The sequence below is a fragment of the Lissotriton vulgaris genome, chromosome 2_1 (assembly GCF_964263255.1).
Source record: "Lissotriton vulgaris chromosome 2_1, aLisVul1.2, whole genome shotgun sequence".
NCBI classification, from domain to species: domain Eukaryota; kingdom Metazoa; phylum Chordata; class Amphibia; order Caudata; family Salamandridae; genus Lissotriton; species Lissotriton vulgaris.
The window spans coordinates 165,848,529-165,865,309 of record NC_141687.1 but is presented as its reverse complement, the minus strand read 5'-3'; the positions used below and the strand labels follow the sequence as shown (position 1 = coordinate 165,865,309).

General features: G+C 48.4%; 1 protein-coding gene across 1 annotated transcript in view; it reads left to right on the top strand.

The window, feature by feature from the left end:
- Positions 1-16,540, top strand: part of SUPT4H1 (SPT4 homolog, DSIF elongation factor subunit) — an 81,887-nt gene extending 65,347 nt beyond the window's left edge. The window contains exon 5 of the mRNA XM_086958489.1: positions 16,261-16,540. Coding sequence (XP_086814615.1) covers positions 16,261-16,331 — 71 coding nt within the window. The 3' untranslated portion in view covers positions 16,332-16,540. The remainder of the gene's footprint in view (positions 1-16,260) is intronic.
- Positions 16,541-16,781: the final 241 nt, after the last annotated feature.

Genomic DNA, 16,781 nt, shown 5'->3' with positions numbered 1-16,781 from the left:
ACAGATTCGGGAGACGGAAAGACCTACCCTCCATGCAAGACTGGGAGGTGCTGCACCCCTAGCTAAAGAGCCTCAGCCTAGTAGCATGGCTCCTGAGGACATAGAGTTCGCTCATCTGAAATTACCGGAGAGCACCCTGAGGGTACTACGTCAAGCAAGAAGACCCAGCACACGGAAGTGCTATGTGGCAAAGTGGAAGAGGTTCACACTATGGTGCAGAAAGGAAAAGCTGCACAAGAAGATGCAGAAGGACTCAACAGTGCCGTAGTACCTCAAGCACCTGCTCGAGGAAAACTTGAGCTCATTCCCACTAAGGGTACACCTGGCGGCGATAGTCGCTTACACAAGAGGAAAAACAGGCAAGAGCTTCTTCACATCACGGATAGTAAAGAGATTCCTAGAAGGAGCAAAGAAGATCGCACCACCAAATAGGGTACCACCACCGGTATGGAACCTTAATTTAGTCCTGACAGAACTCATGAAGGAGCCTTTTGAACCAATTCATAAGGCCTCATTACAAATGCTAATAATGAAAACCGCATTCTTAGTGGCAGTCTCCTCGCTGCGCAGGGTGAGTAAACTACAGGCGCTAACGCTGCAAGAACCCTACATCCAGATACATAATCATAGGGTGATGATGAGATTGGACCCACACTTTATGCCGAAGGTGGTGTCAAGGTTCCACATCAATCGGGCAATACAAATACCAAGTTTCTTCCAGAAACCAGCCACAAGCGCAGAAAGAGCACTGCACACTCTGGACGCCAGAAGGGCAGTCATGCATTACATAGAGAGAACTAAGGGACACAGGAAAACAAAGCAGTTTTTTGTGTCCTTTGCAAACAGTTTCATGGGGAAACCAGTAACGAAAGGAACCATTGCACGGTGGATCGCACAAACAAAACAGTTGTGCCACAAGCAAGCAGGACAGGACCTGGCAGAGGGGACACAAGCCCACTCTACCAGGAAGAAAAGAGCCACAATAGCATTCCTGGCTAACACACCCATTCAGGACATATGCCTGGCGGCAACATGGGCTTCAGTTCACACGTTCACGAAGCACTACTGTGTGGACATACAAATGAACAAGGAAGCACAAGTGGGACAGAAAGTGCTTCAGCACATATTCAACACCCAACGCTCATCTTCCACCCAGCCGCCACAAATATAACAAACAGCTACAAAGTCTATGCACAAAATAGTGAATCCAGAAAGATTCACACTGCAAAACGAATAGTTTCTTACCTGTCTGTGTAGTTTTGCAGCCGGAAGATCTTTCTGTATTCACTAGCGAACCCACCCACCTCCGCCAGAAATATGAGACTGGAGAGAAAGGTGGTAAAAACAAAGACAAGACTGAAACGGACACCTTGGAGGTCAAAGCGGTGAATCACTTACTTGAACGTTGCCATAGATTCGGAAACAGAACACAAAACGAGAAAAAAGAATCCGAAGATGGCGCCCAAGGGTGGGAGCTTCCGCAGGAAGCGTGCCGACGTCGCAGGAAGGACACCTTAAGGTGGGACGTCGACGCCCAACTGGGCTACAACAAAAAAACTACGATTCCGGACCCAACCACTAGACCGCGGAATAATGCACAGCATTGTGAATCCAGAAAGTTCTTCAAGCTGCAAAACTACTCCGACAGGTAAACTATTCGTTATCTTATTCTTTTATTTTGTCAAAACGTTTCTTTTCATTTATTTTGTCAAAAAGGTTTTTCTTTTTAAATTCTTATTTTCATTGTATCTATTTTTTTATATAAAAACACATTATACATTATTCATCATGGTTTGTAGAATCACAAGTACATTTCTTTTAGTCCGTGATTGTTCAAATCCAAAAAAATACATAGAAACATACCTAGAATCAAGTTATAGAGCAAAACCAACACAGAACCCCTGGATTCAATTTAATAAATACAATCCTACTTCAATCACACCAACTCATCCACTTTGACACCAACTGCAAACATCCAGTATCCGTACACAGTTGAGTACAATCTGTTACAAGAGAAAGCCCCTGCCACGAACTGAATCACAGTGCAGGGCACGAGGCTCAACACAAGGGCGACGCGCGTTTCGGTGGAGTCAAGATGTTGGAACTACCTTCCTCAGGACCTTTCCAGATACCGATCTTTCAGATACCAGGGGACCTATAAATACATAAAAAATATCAGCTCTGTTGCATTTCTACTAGAGAAAACAAATTCATCATTTCAGACAAAGTAAATCTCTACAGTTGAACCGAACATGGACACCCAGGCGGTACTACAGGACCTCAATTGGTGCATCACTCAACATATTTACAATCATGACCACATGAACATTCACATGTATATTTGATATAAAGATCATGTTCAAAACTGTGGGTACGACCAAGGGAAACCTTTATGCTAACATCTATGTTTAACTTACATGAAACAAGTAAGATGATGATTTTTAAAAGGAATCAACTTAGGTTCCCAAACTGGAATCCATCTGAATCACCAGTTCAAAGTATCTCTGTATTCCTATGTCCAGAGGATATATCATTTGAAGACACATTTGTCGCTAAGAGTTACGCATGGTATTACCAAAGGATTAAATAACTCTGACCTCTTGCCCCAGATTATATGAAGTTATTTTTATTGGGTAGAGAAAGACATCTCAAATAACTAATGATGAGCAGACAGGGCTGGGGCATTGCAGACATCAGACACAGATTGAGAGTGCGTAGCTGTAGCTATGTTCTCATGACATCTGGTTAGCGATCACCATCTGCCTAGGAATATTTCTCCAGTGAACAAGAAGAGCCATGGCGCTGCATGTAAGGATATCACACAGAATTCAGGAAGCTTGGGGATACTCACCTTGGGTGAGGCAGACCAGAGATTGCAAAGGGCCCAGTTTTGATATAAGCTTCACGGGGCCGAAGCAGGAGTGGGAGGGCAGAGTTCACATGTGTGGGAATGCTGCAACCTTTGGAGCAATTGTTTTAACTCCTTTATGGAACGTGATGGTGTTATTCCCACGACGTATAATTCTGTTGATGCCAAAGGGAGAAAAAATCCCAAGGTGTGCCTCTTATTTCCCCATTGCACATTTAAACTCTGTAAGAGTTTTACCAATAGACTGGACTAGGTGGTCACATCATTGGTAGGGGCCAACCAAGTGGGTTTTACACTGGTTAGGTTGGGCTTTGATAACATTGAAGAGTGGGACATCTGATAGAGAAGGGGAGGAGGGGAATCCTGTCATGACTGGTGACCCTGAAAGTGTTTGATGGAGTGAGTTGGGGCTTTCTGAAAGGCATCATATCAAGGACCAAGATGGGGCCTAGAATGAGAGGGTGAGTTCTGGCAAACAATTGCGCACCCACCCCCAGGGTGAGGGTCCGTTTTGGCTCTGAAGAAATTCAGACTGAGAGGCACCGGCAGGGTAGTCCCTTGTCCTGCATCATGTTTGCACTAGATGTAGAGCCTCTGTGATTAGACGGGACCCCAGAATGAGGGGTGTGAAAATTGGCAGGGTTGAACATAAGATTTATCGTTTAGCCAATGTGCTACTCACCCTTACAGAACCCGAGGCTAGTCTGCCAGCCCTGATATCAATACTCGCTGAATTTAACAAGCCTCCAGCTTCCGGATCCGTTTGGGTAAATCCAAAATTCTTAACGATACACCTTCAAACCGCCTATAGGCATTGAGAGCACTTACACCATTAGTCTGGGTCAAGTTGTCGATTAGATACCATGGTCTAACTATTCCTAGCTTTATTTTAGACTGGATGAGACTTAACAGTCACAGATCCTCTCTGGTCTTAAGCAACTGTTCGTGCCATGGCAGACAGTGGACACTATATCCAGATAACAAGGATGCGGCTGCTGGGCAACTTGCATCTTGTGAAGTAGTGTGGCTCACTGGTTAGAGGCGGCATACCCGAGAGCAGAGGACGGCCCGGGACCAGGGTTCGATTCCCGGCGCGGCAGGTTTCTGGACCAGGGTCAGCAGACTCGATAATTCTCCCGCCTCAGTGCCCACTCTGATCAGCGATCACACTCGGCAACTCTGGGCATTAGCTTGCCTCATCTTCACTAACAGCCCCACCAGACCGCCGGGGATGCCTGGTCTCACCCTGGAGATACCCATTAAGGGACCATCTCTCAGGGAAGCCAGGAAGAGTTTCGCAGCGGTCGAAGCGCTTTGGGACCCTCCGGGTAAGTAGTGCGCTATATAAATGCCTATACATACATACATGCATCTTTAGAAAAAAATCTGCTTTTGACTCCATGAGTGGTTTGATTTCGACTTTGTATGCTATTTTCACCACTGTTGTGAACACAGCACAGAAATGGAAACTCTAGACACAATGGGAGAAAGAAGTAAGGTTGGAGTAAGAAAGTGTGCTAGGAGGTATGTATCTGCGGTGAGGGGCATATGTTGCCTGTCTCTCAAAGAAGATAAATACAAAATTCACATGAGGTGGTAGTTAATCCCTGATGGGCTGAGGCAGTGGTTCCCAAACTTTTTTGATTTGTGGCTCCCTTGACTAAATTGGCAGTTAACAGTGTCTCCCCACCATTTTTATTTTTTTTACCGGTTGCCAGTACGCCGGGTGATGCAGTGACAGTCACATGCCATGTCACTGTGCACGGGCAGAGTCAGTCGCCTAGTAAAGTTAGTACAGTAGGGATGGCGCAGTCAGTTGGGTGGCAGACTGGAAGGACTAGTGAACAGCAAGTAATGTAATGTCGGTGGGGCCCGGTCCGTGAGCATTGGCACAGCTAGTAGGCACACCCCAGGTCAGAGGGGCTGATGCAGGGCAGGACAGTAAGGTTGAGTGTAGAACGAGATAAATGGCAGAGGACAGGGCTGTGTAAGATCCAGCCAGCTCAGTGGGGCTTGGGTAGAGCCAGTCTCATGGCACGAAGAAGAATGGACTGGCAAGAGGCAGTTTTGTAGCATTCTGGTATGGATAAGGTAGTCAGTTGCACAAGGTGGAGGTGGTAGACCCAGTTACATCCCAGATCAGGGTGGGGCACAGGACATGAATGACTTTGAATATAGGTCTGCTGCCTCCACGCCTAACCACCCACTCTGGCTTCAATGCTTCTGAAGTTCATCTGTCAAAATTGATGTGACCCTAGCAGTGCTTCTTTCCGGATACATACTTTGGAGAGGTCTCTGAGAAATATTGATTTTGGTGCAAATTGTCTTTTCATTTTTGAGCCAGCTGTGAATTGATTCTAAAACTTGCATTAGTTTTTTTATTCAGAAACGTTTTTGAGGAAATAGACGGTGAGTGATAACCATGTCCCTTAAGTTGTGTTCAGTGGTTACAAACTTGTTTTGCCACTTAATAAATCCGTTTGTCAACCTTATCTTTATTGAAGGATTGGCTAAAAACTTGTGCCTTGCAGACTGCACGTACCTTTTTTAGAAAGTGCCTAGTTTACTGGACTGTAAATTGTGACCTGCAGTTCACAGAATGATCTCTGCGGCAAAGCATATTTTATAGTTATCTTACACTGAGCTCCCTTACACAGACTAGAAATGCTTGACACTTAGACGTAAACACGGTTCTTTGCTGCAGCCATGCTCAACCTCTGAGCTATTTTGTGATCGTTGGAACCTGTTAAAGATTTCATAAAAGTATTTTCAAGAAGTGAGTTAGCCTTGTTTTTTCAAAATATTATATCCTGAAACTGGATGTAAAAACAGACGTTTGCTGCAGGTATCTAACCCTCAGAAGTGTAAGAAATAGGGAATGTACCAGTTCCTGAAAAAGCTTTATACGTGGAGAAATATACGGAGGGTCAGGAAATGAATTCTGGCTGCAATGTGGCCTATTTCCACAGCCTCTAGTTTGCCCACTGGAATTTCTGATTTTTTAAATCGGGCATGTTGTTTCTTCAAGTTCACACAAAGTGCGGGAACAGCAGCCAGGATATAATTATACATGGGCTGTATTTTATATTTACAAGTTGTAGTTATATTTGAATTCTTTATCTTGTTCGGTGAGGAGCATACTATGTGTTCATGAAGTCAGATGCTGTCCTATTTCCCTATGAGACTGTGGGGTCCACTGCACATTTATAACCTGTCCCTTTCAAACTCGACTTCTCAAAAGAAAAGATTTAATGAGCAAGCAGATCGCTCCTTCAAACCTCCCCAGCCCTCTCTTCTAACGCCAACGAAGCCGCCTCCAACCTCACCCTTTGGTTATCCAACACCGCCGACACCTTAGCACCACTGAAAAAACGTCAACACAAACTTGGCATCAAGAAGGCCTCATGGTTCAACGATGACCTCATGAAATCCAAGAAACTGTGTCGCTCCCTTGAAAAGGCCTGGAAAAAAGACCCATCCACCAGCAACAAGGACGCCTTCAAAAGCACCATCCGTACTCACCACCAACTGATCCGAAAAGCCAAGAAAACAGCATTCAAGGATCGACTTGACAACAACGCCCACAACAGCAAGGAACTTTTCAACATCGTCAAGGAATTTTCCAACCCCTCGGCCAATTCCAACGACATCACCCCCTCTCAAACCCTCTGCGATTCCCTAGCCTCATTTTTCCACAACAAGATTGCTGACATCCACAACAGCTTTGACAACCAACCCGGAAGCCAACCCACCCTACCATCAGCTGACCATCTTCCCCCCGTTAACACCCTTAACGCCTGGAACCCAATCTCCACTGAGGACACCATCCGCCTGATGAATTCCATCCACTCTGGATCCCCCACAGACCCATGCCCTCACCACATCTTCAACAAAGCAGACTCCGTCATAGCTCCGCACCTCCGAGACGTCATCAACTGCTCCTTCAACTCCGCTACCTTCCCAGAAGATTGGAAACACGCTGAACTCACCGCCCTTCTGAAAAAACCAACAGCAGACCCCACCGAACTCAAAAACTACCGCCCCATCTCGCTTCTTCCATTCCCGGCCAAAGTCATCGAGAACGCTGTCAACAACCAGCTCGCCGCCTTCCTCGAAGCCAACAAATCACTCGACCCCTCACAATCTGGCTTCCGAGCCAAACACAGCACTGAGACCGCCCTCATCGCAGCAACAGACGACATTCGAACTCTACTGGACAATGGAGACACAGTCGCCCTCATCCTCCTTGACCTCTCTGCAGCCTTCGACACAGTCTGCCACAGCACCCTTTTACAACGTCTCAGCAACATCGGAATACAAGGAAAAGCACTCTAATGGATCACCTCGTTCCTCACCGGAAGAACCCAGAGAGTCCGCCTCCCACCTTTCAAGTCCGAGGCCTCTGAAATCATCTGCGGCGTACCACAAGGATCCTCACTCAGTCCCACCCTCTTCAACGTATACATGAGCCCCCTCGCGGCCATCGCGCGCCAACACAACCTCAACATCATCTCTTACGCGGATGACACTCAACTGATCCTATCTCTCACCAAGGACCCCAGCACCGCCAAAACTAACCTACACGAAGGAATGAAAGAAGTCGCCGAATGGATGAAACAAAGCCGTCTGAAACTGAACTCAGACAAAACAGAAGTCCTCATCTTAGGTAAATCCCCCTCTGCATGGGACGACTCCTGGTGGCCGGAAGCCCTCGGAAATGCACCCATCCCGACAGACCACGCACGGAACCTTGGCGTCATCCTGGATTCCTCACTCTCAATGAACAGACAAGTCAGCGCCGTATCCTCTTCCTGCTTTAACATCCTTCGCATGCTCAGAAAAACATTTCGTTGGATCCCCTCCGAAACAAGGAAAACAGTCACCCACGCTCTAGTCACGAGCCGACTGGACTACGGAAACACCCTCTACGCAGGTACCACCGCTAAACTCCAGAAAAAACTACAACGAATCCAAAACGCCTCAGCCAGGCTCATATTAGACATCCCACGCAACGAACACATCTCTGGTCACCTTAAAGACCTCCACTGGCTACCCGTCAATAAGAGGATTACTTTCCGACTGCTTACCCACGCACACAAATCACTCTACGACATCGGACCAGACTGCCTCAACTCTCGACTATCCTTCTACACCCCCTCCCGCCAACTTCGCTCTTCCAGCCAAGCCTTCGCCACTGTACCTCGCATCAACAAGACCACCATGGGAGGCAGATCCTTCTCATACCTAGCTGCCAAAACATGGAACTCACTCCCCGCCCACCTTCGCCTCACCCAGAATCACCTAGCGTTCAGAAAGCAGCTTAAAACATGGATATTTGACAAATAATCCTCCTCCCCTTCCTCAGCGCCTTGAAACCCTCTGGGTATGTAGTGCGCTATATAAATTTTATGACTTGACTTGACTTGACTAGTCCTACGTATTTTTAACTTGTGAAGAGGGCCCCACGAGGCACGACAGAACAGGGTGGGAAGCAATAACTCTTCAAAGACACATAGTATTTTACTGCCTTCACTCGCTTAATGGCACACCCTACAGCTGTGGTTCCCACATTGTGCGCGGCGCCCTTGGCAACTCATACCGGTGCACAGGGAAGCCACAACACACAGTTTGGGAACCACAGGGCTGTGGGGTTCATTCTGTAGTTCCACCGATAGTTCTTGGTAATGTGGGGAGCGTATTAGCAGAAGGTTCCACATAAGGTAGAGCTGTTTGAAAATTAAAATTTTCTGGAAGGAGGTGCTACCCCACAATTACAGTATACTGGGGATACCTTTGACACGTACTCCAGAGGTTATTCTGGGCCAGTTAGTAGCATCTGGCACGACGGGAGTGTGAAATGTGGTGGTCAGGCATATGTTGGGATCAGCGAAGTGATTAATAAAAAAATTCTGGAAAAGAAGAACCTCTGTGGGGCATTGTGGGTGGTGGAGATTTGTCATACCATGTCTCGAGGAAAAACTATCCCATGACTTGCGACAGACACATTAAACCTTTCAGACAACTTTGGGCCTGGCTTTTAGCCTACTTTGTCATTACCCTCGTTGTGTGATATTCCGCCAAACTTGAGAGCACTTACCTTATTTTAAACGTGAGCGCCTTTGCCTGCCAGATGTGGCAAGTTGCCCCATGAAAACAGTACTTTGACAAACATGATCGACCAGGTAGAAGTCTAGTTGCGGAAGATGATGGGAGGATCATATTGAATCCAGGGCTCACTTCTTAAGGGAAGTGAATCTGGATCTTAGCCGAACCATATGGAAAGGGGCGACCACTCGGTCCCCCCGAACGTATGGCAGAGTGCCTCGATCCCCCGGGAAGCCATTTTGGGCGGGAGGCGCGTCTCGGCTGGTATGCCCGAAGCGGCGTAGCCGGGGCGCGCTTTTTCCCGCCCTGGAGTGGGCTGGCCTAGACACTGACGCGGCCGGCCACGCCCTCGGGGCAGGCAGGGGCGGGTTTACGCCCGCCCTGAAGATGGATAAAAAGGGACGCAAGACCAGAAGACATCCTCTTGTTCCTGTGCTCTGAAGCTGCACCTCCTCGCTGCACGTGAGCTCGAGACGGAACGAAGAGCCAATTTTGAGCGTTTTAATCGTTCTTGTTTGTTTTACAGTTACTTTGTTGGAGAATGCCGAAGAAGGTGGGAAAGCGTATGACGACTGACCAGATGCTTCGTGTTCTCATGAAGGAGATGTCCGAGCTAAAGAAGCGGGTGGACAAGAATGAGGAAAGGGGTCCAAAACGTCCTTTGGCGGGAGCAGCCCCGGGAGGGAAAAACAAGAGGCCCAGGAGGGGGGCAGCGGGTGAAGACATCCCGGGTCCCAGTGCCCCGCTCGAGGCTCCAACTCCCGTGCCGGAGGAGGGGAATCCAATTCCCGTTGTGGTCACCCCCTTGTCCGAGGATGATATGCCGCCCGAGTTGGCAGCACAATTGGCAGCGTGGTTGGGTAAAGGTAACGAGGGCGCCACGGCTGTCGAGGCGCAGGCGCTGATGAAGCAATTGCGTGAGAAAAGGGAAGCAGCCAAGGTGCCCGTGCCGGCTGCAGTGGGGGACAAGACACCAGGGACGATTGCGACCACAGAGGCAGCGTCAGGTGCAGGTAAGCGGCCATTGCCGATCGCGAGGGAAGAGTCAACCCCCTCGCGAAGAGAAAGGTTGGGGCAACATGTTCCTTTGGCAATTAAGGAAAAGATTTGGGCGGGGGAGTATGTGAACATTTTCTCACTGCGTGTTGATCATTATGAGGTAGAGCATGTAAAGAGTCAGAAGGATCTCATGCATCCGAGTGTTTGGCGCGCAAAAATGGCCGCCTTTAAAGTGAATGAGAATATCGGCAATTGGGGCAATGCTTGGGGAATCTTTACATCAATCTTGGGGGAACGTAGACCTGAGTTGCTTTCCGAGTTCCCAATCTATCAATCACGAATCATGGGGTACTCGACATCGCACCAGGGTAATCATTGGTTCTGTTACGATAATCTGTTCAGAAAAGAAAAGGAGCATAATAAAAGTTTAACCTGGGATTGTTATGATTCCTTGACTTGGGATAAAATGAAGGAGTCAGGGATGTTAAAAATGCCGTTGGTGGGAAGTAATGTTGGCGAATCCTCCCGGCAATATGCGGGGACGCCCTTTCGATCAGGTACGGGTACCGACGAGTACTCGAAACCTGCCGGCAGTACCGGGAAAAAGGGTTTCTGCTTTAATTTCAACAGGGGTAAATGTACTAGACCCCAGGGATCGTGTAAATTCAAACATGAATGTAGCGGTTGTGGGTCGTCCCATCCTGAGTCCTCGTGCAGAGCCAGAACGGGTGATAATGGGGGGAGAGGAGGTGCCAAACAGGTCTAATATAGTCCGAGGGGCGCCTTTACCTACCCCGATTGATACCCTGGCGATGATTCCCTGGCTCAGTGAATACCCGGATCGTACTTCTGCTGGGGTGCTGCGGAACGGTTTTTCGTATGGTTTCCGCATCCCGGTAGGGGACTTTCAGGGTGTGGAAAAGTGTAAAAATCAACTTTCCGTCCTGCAGCATACGACCGTGGTACAGGATAAGATCCGAAAAGAGGTGACTCGAGGTCGGGTCGCCGGCCCGTTTAGTGTACCCCCGGTCCAGAATTTTGTTTGTTCTCCCTTAGGGGTAGTCCCCAAGAAAGACCCCGGTGAGTTCCGACTGATTCACAATTTATCAGCCCCGCGAGGTCTTTCCGTAAATGATGCAATCAATCCAGAAGTGTGTTCGGTGCGGTATGCATCCTTCGATGAGGCCGTAGCCATTTTGAATCGCCTGGGGCCCGGGGCGCTGATGGCGAAGTCAGATATCGAGTCAGCGTTCCGATTGCTCCCGGTACACCCAGACGACCAGCGTCTCCTAGGATTCATGTTTCAGGGTTGTTATTACATGGATAGATGTATGCCAATGGGGTGCTCTATATCCTGTGCTTATTTCGAGAAATTCAGTAGTTTTCTACAATGGGTCTTCACAAAGAAAACAGGTTTCCAAGATGTAATGCACTACCTTGATGATTTTCTGTTTCTTGGGGCAGCCGGGGATCTTGAATGTGGCCGGGCCTTGGCCGGATTTTGTGTGTTAATGAAACAGTTTGGTGTACCATTGGCACCGGGTAAAACAGTGGGTCCTACGACTTGCCTCGAGTTTCTGGGGATCGAGTTGGACTCCATTGAGGGGTGTTTCCGTTTGCCAGCTGAGAAAGTGTTGAAGTTCAGGGCTGCGCTGCAAGTGTGCATAAATGCATCTAAAGTTACGCTGCAACAATTACAGCAGTTGGTGGGACAGTTGAATTTTGCCCTGAGGGTAATACCAATGGCCCGCCCCTTTTCCCGTTCAATTGCCCAAGCGATGGTCGGCCTTAAAGAGTGCCATCATCGCACGAGACTATCGGCCGAGATCCGCCAGGACATGCGTATTTGGTTAGCATTTCTGGCGGACTTCAATGGTAGAATCGTCTGGAATGAACCAGCCGTGTCTTCTGAAGAGCTGGGGCTGTGGACAGATTCAGCAGGAAGCATAGGTTTTGGCGCCATCTTCGGCACCAAATGGTCGGCACAAAGATGGCCGACATGGTGGCATGAGAATGGTCTGACGAGTAATATTGCTTTCCTGGAACTGTTTCCCATCTTGGTGGCCTTGAGAACATGGCCCGATGGGTTCAAAGATCACTCTGTCATATTTTGGTCTGACAATATGACCATGGTCGAGTGCATCAATAGTCAGGCAGCACGTTGTAAACTGATTTTAAGACTGCTTAAGGAAATTGTTTTACTATGTATGCAATTGAACGTGCTGTTCAGAGCAAAACATGTTCCAGGGGTGATGAATCAGGCGGCTGACGCACTGTCTCGTTTTCAAATGCAGGCTTTTTTGGGTTTCCTCCCCTCAGCGGACCCAGAGCCGGCACCCTTTCCCGAAGCTCTCTGGTCTCTCGGTGCCCCGAACTTCGTCACCTCGTGGGAGAGAGTCTAGCACCAAGGACGAGGAAGGCATACGAAGGGGCGTTTCGGGCCTATTTAGCCTTTTTGGGGAGTGATAGAGAGCGACTATGGGGTCACGAGGAAGGGGTAGTGAATTTCCTGATGTCCTTACGTAGGGCTGGGAAATCGGTGGCTACGGCCCAGAGGCATCGTGCTGCCATTTCCTTTGTTGCCAGAGCACACGCTATCCAGGACCCAACAGCGTCTTTCGTTGTACAGAAGGCGCTGCGTGGGTGGCAACGCCTTGAGGGTCGCAGAGTAGATGAAAGGCGCCCAATAGGTTTGGATAGATTGTCCCAGTTGTTGGCCACACTCCCGGCCACATGTTCATCTCAGTTTGAGGCGGTGCTGTTCCGAGCCGCTTTTACGCTAGCATTCCACGGAGCAATGCGGGTAAGCGAACTAGTTGCAAGGAACAAACTGGATGTGGCAGGGGGTTTGTGCCAGGAACACGTTCAGATCAGGGGAGAAATAATGACTGTCTCCTTTGTAAAGTCCAAGACTGATCAAGATGGGATGGGTGACTGCGTCATCATACGCAGGATTCCTGGGTCCTCCATATGTCCGGTAAAGTGTGTAGAGGATTACCTAGCACGAAGGGTGGCATCATGGGGGGGGACTTTGTTAAGACACGCTGACGCCACCCCACTGACGAAATTTCAGTTTCAGCGGGTGCTTGCGATGTCAATTGCCGCTGCGGGCTTGAACCCGGGCGAATTTGGGACCCATTCCTTTCGGATAGGGGCTGCTACGGAAGCTACAGCCAGGGGTCTTAATGTTGAGCAAGTGAAACGAGTGGGGCGTTGGTCCTCCAATTGTTATAAAAGATACGTGCGGTTGCACATGTTGTGAAGCTGTAATATTGTACTCACACTTCTTGTTTTGTTTGGTTTTCAGTTACGCAAGCCTACGAGGCGGGGCGGACTATGCAGTCGACCCTACACCGGGCCAGCGGTCAGACATCACCGGCTGTGAAAAAGGAGGTGTGGGTCGTGGGCCACTCATACGTGAGGCGTGCCGCAGACGTATTCAAAGCAGGTGACATGATTCACGTAGCTGGGGAATACGGGTACAGGATGTCCTTCTACGGAAGGGGCGGTCTCTGTATTGACCAGTTTCAAACATTTTTCGAGGGTTTGTTAGGGCGGACAAGGTCACCGCCGTCTATAGTTATAGTGCATGTTGGGGGCAATGATTTGGTCACCATCGGTAGACGACTACCCCTGGAGGCAATGCTTTCCACTGTAAGTTGGTTGGCGAGGAGAGTTCCGGGGTGCACGATTGCATGGTCCCATTTGATTCCACGAAAGGTGTGGCGGGGGGCTATCTCTATTCCTGCTTTGAACCATTCTATTAGAAAGCTTAACAATAAAGTGAGTAGGTTGTTCCGTTCCAGGACATTGCATTCTATTTCTCATAGCTGTATTAATGATGACAGTATGTATTTGGGGGATGGTGTGCATTTGTCTTGGGTGGGGAATGAGTTACTCTTAGGAGACTTCCTAGCATGGTTAAAATCGTTGAAACATGACCTTTAGGTAGGAGTTGTGTGGGGGGTCCGGATAGCCGGTCAACTATCCGGCCTGTGGCGGTAAGGTCATGATCGGTGAGCACTAATTGGAAGATCCCTATGAGTGGGCGTCACCCAACACGGATGGGAGCGCTCGGGGGAGGTGGCCTTTGGCCCCTCAACGGGGAGGCGGTCCCTTCTAAGGATGGGTCGCCGAAAGAAGAGGAAAGGCGGTCAAGGCCCCTTCCTGTGTAGGAGGGGTTACAGCCCCCTCCTGGGGAATTTCCCGGGGCCAGTGACATCTGCGACGGCAGATGCGGTAAGTTGTGTGGGGTTGGGGGGAGGTCTGCGATACCTTCTAGATACCTCACACGAGTCTTCGAACGACCTTTAACTGGCGTCGAGTTGATAAGTGCCCCCGTCAAGTCAAGGGAAATTGGTAGTAGTTGCACTTGAGTACGCCTCAGTGCTGTCGCCCCTCCCAAGTGGGGGGGGGGTATGTCTGGTTAGGGATCTTGACACCGGTTACGACCTTGCCGTTGGCCCTTAAACGTTAGGATGTACAATTTCAATATTTCAAGTAAATGTTTTGTAGGATGTTAGTTCGGCTAGGAGAACCTCTGTATTAGAGAATCTGTTAAGGTTAGCCAAACATCGCAATGTGGTATGAAATTGTACATTAATGTTTAAATGTTTTTAATTTTTTGTTTTAATAAATACGGCCGGGAGGGTCACTCCCTCCCACTTCCAAAAACTTCAAGAACTGTTTCCGGTTTCCCTCCTTTGGGGATTGTGTTGAGAGGGGGTGGCGGGTATCAGCCATATGGAAAGGGGCGACCACTCGGTCCCCCCGAACGTATGGCAGAGTGCCTCGATCCCCCCGGGAAGCCATTTTGGGCGGGAGGCGCGTCTCGGCTGGTATGCCCGAAGCGGCGTAGCCGGGGCGCGCTTTTTCCCGCCCTGGAGTGGGCTGGCCTAGACACTGACGCGGCTGGCCACGCCCTCGGGGCAGGCAGGGGCGGGTTTACGCCCGCCCTGAAGATGGATAAAAAGGGACGCAAGACCAGAAGACATCCTCTTGTTCCTGTGCTCTGAAGCTGCACCTCCTCGCTGCACGTGAGCTCGAGACGGAACGAAGAGCCAATTTTGACCCACCCACCAGCCCCTGAGGACAGCCAGTTGTTTTAATAAAATTGATCAATTATTCTAATTCGTTTACAGGTTATTGTAGTGTTGTGTTGATGTTGAATGTGTAATAAAGATTGGTCTAATTTTACAAGTTTGTGATTAAAGAACTTCGGATGTAAGGTCCATTGATAAATAGGCTTTTTCGGTCATAGTGGCCAATGTAGTTTCGTTTGGTTAGCATTTGTCGTATTTATTTTGGTCGGGCGGTAAGGTCATGATCGGTGAGCACTAATTGGAAGATCCCTATGAGTGGGCGTCACCCAACACGGATGGGAGCGCTCGGGGGAGGTGGCCTTTGGCCCCTCAACGGGGAGGCGGTCCCTTCTAAGGATGGGTCGCCGAAAGAAGAGGAAAGGCGGTCAAGGCCCCTTCCTGTGTAGGAGGGGTTACAGCCCCCTCCTGGGGAATTTCCCGGGGCCAGTGACATCTGCGACGGCAGATGCGGTAAGTTGTGTGGGGTTGGGGGGAGGTCTGCGATACCTTCTAGATACCTCACACGAGTCTTCGAACGACCTTTAACTGGCGTCGAGTTGATAAGTGCCCCCGTCAAGTCAAGGGAAATTGGTAGTAGTTGCACTTGAGTACGCCTCAGTGCTGTCGCCCCTCCCAAGTGGGGGGGGGGATGTCTGGTTAGGGATCTTGACACCGGTTACGACCTTGCCGTTGGCCCTTAAACGTTAGGATGTACAATTTCAATATTTCAAGTAAATGTTTTGTAGGATGTTAGTTCGGCTAGGAGAACCTCTGTATTAGAGAATCTGTTAAGGTTAGCCAAACATCGCAATGTGGTATGAAATTGTACATTAATGTTTAAATGTTTTTAATTTTTTGTTTTAATAAATACGGCCGGGAGGGTCACTCCCTCCCACTTCCAAAAACTTCAAGAACTGTTTCCGGTTTCCCTCCTTTGGGGATTGTGTTGAGAGGGGGTGGCGGGTATCTCAGCCATATGAATTTTAGTCAATTCAAGTTTGATGTTCTAAGAAGACTTTTTTAATGAAGCAGCCTGGCTAACGATGTAGTACATTTGCCCACAATCATGCCTGTACTTCTTAAATTTCAATGAAATGTATATAAAAAATTTATTTTTTTATTTTTACAGTTTATCTCCCTTTATTGACCCTTCTGCCATATTTTAAAGGCCTTGACTCTGGCTTTCTGTTTTTCTCTCCTATTCAGGGATTGTACGAGAGCTGAAGAGCCGCGGTGTTGTGTACAAATCTAGAGATACTGCAATAAAGACTTTGTAGAAGCCCTTGTGAAGAAGCAGATATTCTTCTTCCCAGCCTTCCTCTTCCACAGCCTGAATTATACCATGGCAGACAACCTGTAGTGTGTGTGTGTGTGTGTTTTTTTTTTCTTTCTTTCATTTTTGAGGAAAGGAAGAGGATGATCACCTGGCACTGTAGAAGATGTACGTGAATTAGTGTATATATGTATTAAAGTGGTTTTCCATGCATTCGTTTTTCTCTGTAAACTTTTCGGTTCCTTAGACTTGAAGTATCGCTTAGCACGTTTCTCAAATTCTCACTATGATAAATGGTCAGTGGGGATTTTGTGAACAAACAAAATCAAATGGTGCTCATTTTTATGTCTGGCCTCATATATGCATAATTATTATTCACATTTTGCTTCCTCCTACCTTAACATATAGCATGCAGCAAATGGACAGTCCACTTCAGCCAATTGTTCTGTTGCAC